Source organism: Rosa rugosa, chromosome 1 (assembly GCF_958449725.1).
Source record: "Rosa rugosa chromosome 1, drRosRugo1.1, whole genome shotgun sequence".
Taxonomy (NCBI): domain Eukaryota; kingdom Viridiplantae; phylum Streptophyta; class Magnoliopsida; order Rosales; family Rosaceae; genus Rosa; species Rosa rugosa.
The window spans coordinates 43,878,563-43,884,370 of NC_084820.1; the positions used below are offsets into that span (position 1 = coordinate 43,878,563).

General features: G+C 38.5%; 1 protein-coding gene across 1 annotated transcript; it reads right to left on the minus strand.

The window, feature by feature from the left end:
- Positions 1-291: 291 nt before the first annotated feature.
- LOC133728722 (uncharacterized) lies at positions 292-960 on the minus strand. Its single transcript, XM_062156155.1, has one exon. It carries the CDS (start codon positions 958-960, stop codon positions 292-294), a length of 669 nt encoding a protein of 222 aa, XP_062012139.1.
- Between the last annotated feature and the right edge of the window lie 4,848 nt (positions 961-5,808).

The window sequence follows — 5,808 nt, forward strand, 5'->3', positions numbered from 1 at the left end:
ACTTCCTCTAGAAAAATGATATTGACGAACCGTAAAAATATCTGGAAACTAGACATCCGGGGCTTTCTATAAATATAAAGATCATCATCTGGATCGTTCTGAGCTGGTCTCAGTGCTCTGTCGAAGTTAACTGATCTGCACAGGCAGATTTCCCGATTTTGCCTTTCAATCCCTCTTTTACTTCTTTTCTCCTTCTTTACTCCAAGATACCTATAAAACAAATAAACAACGTAAATAACTAGAAAATATACTAAACTAACAAAGAAAGTATAGAGATTAACGCTATTAATATCACATAATTATGCTCCTATCAACATCCCACCTAGGTACAGCCACACTACAAAAGTATCTAAACCCCGGCCTTTCGATGAAACTGAAAGGCAGTTCATCCATTACTATCATCTTGCAGGCTGCTTCCCTGCAAGCTTCCTGACTCCATTTCACCATCACCAACTCCTTAGTGCCACCGGTACTTAATACCTGCTGCCCACTTTCTAAATCAACCCTACCCGGATATTTTTTGCACACATCTTGTATATGTCTCCTAAGTGAACTACTTCCATTTCCATAACTATCACATGCAAGATCAGTTCCACAGTGATTGCACTTAGCTCTCTGTTTAACACAAGTTTGAACTTTCTTACCATCCTCAATCTCGAACTGAGGCTTGTCAATCTTCTTGAAGTGCAACCACACCCAAGATCTTCCAGCAGGTTTTTCTTCTTTTGCTTCTTCATTTTCATCATCTCCAACATTGCCTTGACTAACAGCTGCAGCTTCACCATGTTTTCTCTTCACACCAGCTTTCCTCTTCGAGCTTTTGAATGTTTTGGGAATCGTCTGAACCCTTGAAGCATCAGTTGGTGTTGGAAGAGCAATGGCTTTTGAATTGGAATTGGAATCAGAACTTTGGGATGAATTGGAATCGGAACCGTGGGATGAATTCTGAGGAGAAGCCATGAAATTTGGGATGAACTGTAGGATCAGATTTTGAATGCAATTTGGCTACCTCTGACAACTTTAAATTCAATTGACAATGGCCTGCACAAATAGTAAACAATTAGGATTGATAAGCATGCTACTGCCAATTTAATAATTCAAAATCACTTCACACTTAAACAATTATCAATGTATCCAATCATAGAAGTAACTATCACTTAAGTTATTCACCTAAAAGCTCAGGTTTAGCCTCTGCATAAAAATGGAGATGCTTCTTTTAAACAAAAACCTATATACTCCAGAGCTTCACAGTTCACATTATTCAGCATAATATAATATGTCACTAAATGTTGACAGTTAGTCCCTTTGAAATTTAAGAGGTTTCTTTAACGTGTTTGATTAATGAAAGACAGCTTCAAAAATTAATTAAACAGCCAATAATGAGAACATGAAGTAACATGGCCTCTTGACCTTTATCCATCTAAGAGAGATCCACAATACTAATATTCAATTTCAAAATCCCAAAAATTAAAAGACGCAACACAAAAGTTAAAGTAAAAATGTAAAAAGAAAAAGAAAAGAAAAAAAATTCATGCTTTCAACTTCTGGAGTTCTGGGCACCATCTGTTTAACCCCAAATCGTAAAATTTAGCCCAAAAGTGAAGGTCCTATTCCTCTGAGATGCAATTGAGGACTTGGGATTGCTCAACTTACAAGCAAAGCAAAAACCCAACAATAAATTTTCCACCTTTTCAGCAATAAAATAAAGAAAACTCCATAACTCGATTAAATTTTCGGATTTTTCTTCGCAACTAAACAAATTATGAAGAATGAACAACGAACACAAGCCAAAAAAAGAGCATCGCACCAGATATATAAAAAAGCTTCGAGGATTGAAAATTGAAAAAGTCAAATTGAAAACCCTAGAATCTAGATTACTCACTGAAATGAGTTGCGAGGACCGAAGTGTAGACCGCAGACCATCAAGGCTCAGGGAGAATCGACGGCGACGGCGAACCTTCGCCTCCAATGGCGGAGGAGCCGAGGAGGATTTCGATTTTCGGAGACGGAGACTGGAGCAGGAGCCGGTAATGGACGGAGAGAGAGAGAGATAGACAACTCAGAGAGGGGTGAGGGAGGGACTGAGAGGGAGATTTCATCTGCAAATCTGGGTTTTCAGATTTTGATAATTTGGGGCTGAGATCGTCGATACCATCGAGAGAGGGACTGAGGGAGGCTAGGTCGATTTAGACGACTGGAGTGGTGTGACTCGTGTGAGTATTTTAGACTTTTAGGGTTGTTTATTTTTAATTTTTTAATATTTAACATATTATTATAACACCCAATTATGGAGCGACATATGGCATATGCTAAATATTTGGGTCGGTTCGGGCTTTCGGGCCCTGAAAATATGAAGACCAAGACCGAACCGAAAATATGCATTCGGGTCGGGCTTCGGACCGAACTGAAAATTTCTATACTAAAACCGAACCGAATCGGGCTTTTTTCCTCGGTTCGGGTCGGGTCCTCGGTCTTTCGGGTCCGGACGCCCATCCCTAGTTTGTACCCTAAATTAATGGTCAACCAAGTAAGGGAACATGGGTAACACCCACTATTACAATGAAGCTAAATTAATATTATAAGAGCTTAGAGCAATTCCAACAGCTTTCCCATATTTTGATTTTTCTCTACTTTAGGGAAAAAATAGTCTCTTTTGCTCCAACAAATTCCCTATAACTTTCTCTATTTTAGGGAAAGTAAGGAAAAAGAAAACCAAATTCCCTATATTTACAGCAATCTCTAAAATTTTAAGGAAGAATATGGAGATTTTAGAGATTGTTGTAAAATAGGGAATCTGTTGGAGTTGGAGAAGAAAAAGATGCTAAAGCTTTAACTTTTGCTTCCTTATTATACAGAAATTATAGGGAAGCTGTTAGAGTTGCTCTTACATATTTATGTAAAGGGAAAATTTCACAAACAGTACACCAAGTAAAGGCCACTAATAATTCTTATACATAAAGTTTCAAACCAATCATTTCGGTACACGAAATCTAAAACTCGACCCACTATCAGTACACGACGTCAATGACGCCGTTAATTTGACACCAAAATGTCTATTATGCCCTCAATTCTTTTTTTTTTTTAATAAATTTTTTTTTTCCTTCGTTTTTATCTCTTTCTTCTTCCTTCTTCCAGCTCCATGATGTGAACTTTGCCCATCACTCCGAGCTCACCCACAATGAAAACCCACCTCTGTTCTTCAGTCTTCCTTTCTCTCTTTCTTATTTTTCTTCATCTATTCGATTCCTCCTTGCTCAGATCCCTCTCTCTCTCTCTCTCTCTCTCTTCTTTGGTGACAATTGCGGTGGTTCGGTGACAATTGCAGCAAATCATGCCGTACCTGTCCAAAATCCAGAGGTGCGGCCATATCCAGCCGTTCGGGTGCACGATTGCGGTGGAAGAGTCCACCTTCGGGGTCATTGCCTACAGCGAGAACGCCCGGGACCTGGTCGACCTGATGCCCCAGTCGGTTCTGGTGCTCGAGAGGCGGGAGATCCTCACAATCGGCTTGACATCCTCATGGCAGAGGTTGTTCTCCCTCACCATCTCTGAAGGCATGCCTGGCAACCACTACTACACCGCCGTGTTCCAGCCCCACGACCGCACAGATTTTTCAATCTCTGGCCACCGGCATGATGATATCAGAGGACGAGGATGAGAGCGTGGCTCAATTCCTCAAAACAGAGGTACTCTCCGACATCTCCAACCAGGTATCTACTTCATCTTTCTCTCAATTTTTGATTTCCCCTAACCTGTTCAGTTTCAAAATCCGATCTTTAGGGTTTAGTTTTCTTCAATTCGTCTTGAATTTGCTTTTTGGATTTTGTGGGGATTGATTGGTTTCAGGGAGGTTGTGATCGGAATCTGCGGAAAATGGGGTTGATTTCGGGGATTCTATGCCCAATTAAAAGAGATCCATCTGTGTGTATGGTTGTCGGCTTGACATCGTGGGTGAGCTCGGAGTGATGGGCAAAGTTCACATCGTGGAGCCGGAAGAAGGAAGAAGAAAGAGATAAAAACGAAGGAAAAAAAAAATTTATTAAAAAAAAAAAAAAATTGAGGGCATAATAGACATTTTGGTGTCAAATTAACGGCGTCAATGACGTCGTGTACTGATAGTGGGTCGAGTTTCAGATTTCGTGTACCGAAATGATTGGTTTGAAACTTTATGTATAAGAATTATTAGTGGCCTTTACTTGGTGTACTGTTTGCGAAATTTTCCCTTATGTAAAATCATTCCACACAAAATAAAATAGCTTGAATCTTGCACTCAATTGTGGTATTTCTTTAATCTGATGTAAATTATTTCATAGTATGTAAGCTAAGCTAGCCATAAATATGGGTCATCATTTGGCCCACGGATCAATGGGCTGATGGAGACCCGCTTGGACCGACAGGTAAAAGCCCGGCCCGTTGATGTTGAGAGCCGGGCTTGGTTTAGGAGGTTGAAGCCCGGCCCTTAAGCCCGCAAATTATATACTATTATATATACAAAGCCATTCTAGTGAAGGATCTTTTTTTTTTAGCCATTTTAAGGGATCACTTATTAGACCCACTTTTCGATCACATATTCACATAATCGTTCAGTTTTTAGGTCTATATGAATAGATCACTGCAAATTTTTAGCCAAATTGATAATCGTTAAGGCATTTATAATGACAATTTACAATTATAATCAGGGAAAAAAATGCAAACAGTGTCTGACCTTTGGCCCATTAGTTGTCACGCCCCGATTTTCAAGCACAAATAATAAACAAATACAAATACACAGGGCATGATGGTTCAGACATCAACACTAAATACCTGTAAAAATTTCAACTTAAAATAAGTACATGATAATGTCTAGAACCTACAAAGTCAATACAGACTCGTTCTTTAGAGTCATATATTACATTACACAAAGTTTACGAATTAAGTTGCGTTAACAAAATAATAAGTAAACGCTCCCTCAGAGCTTACTACAAAACGGAAGTCTAAAGAAAGTTAAGCAACAAAATTAGCTTCCGAACACCTACAGTTACGACCGCACGAACCCTACTTCAGCCACGATTAGCCTGACCTGCAGGATCAACCCCTACACCATTGAATAGTGCACCGGATTCCAACAACAAACCCGATAAGCTTTTAACTACTTGTGTGATTAAACTCCAGTCAACAAAATAGAAGACCAGAATAATATAGTCAAACAATTCAAACAGTAAGGTAACCCCTGCATATGGTATTAATTCAGGTGATTACGTGAAGACAAAACAATACAGAAAATTAGTAATCCCTGCTTAGTTCAGGAGATTACATGTACAAAAACAAAAAGATAATCCCTGCTTATGATTTAGTTCAGGAGATTATATGCAATTAAAGCAAAACATACAATGGTAATTTACTTAACAACAAATAAAGTAATATCACACAATAATAACCTCCTTTCACCTAGATGACACATGAATCGCTGAAACACCAGACATGATGATCGTAAACCACACCAGATATGTAGCCATCCACTCAGAGACGCTACTAATACCAACTATAGTATCACAAATTACACTAATCGAAAATTATTTTATAACTAATACCAACTATAGTATCACAAATTACACTAATCGAAAATTATTTTATAACAAAACATTGTTTTAACTTACCCATGAACCGTTGACGATCAAGTTCATATATTTCAAAACAAATATTACTTGCGATAAATATGATTTTCCAGCTAAACAATTAATTCTAATAAACAAGAACATAACTAATTTATCACTAAAAACAACATCAGATTTACTCACCTAAAAGCCAGCTGCGTCTTCAACGAAACAA

What these genes read in the sequence shown, in the direction of transcription:
- LOC133728722 (XM_062156155.1), bottom strand. Translation starts at nt 960, where the DNA reads ATGGCTTCTCCTCAGAATTCATCCCACGGTTCCGATTCCAATTCATCC.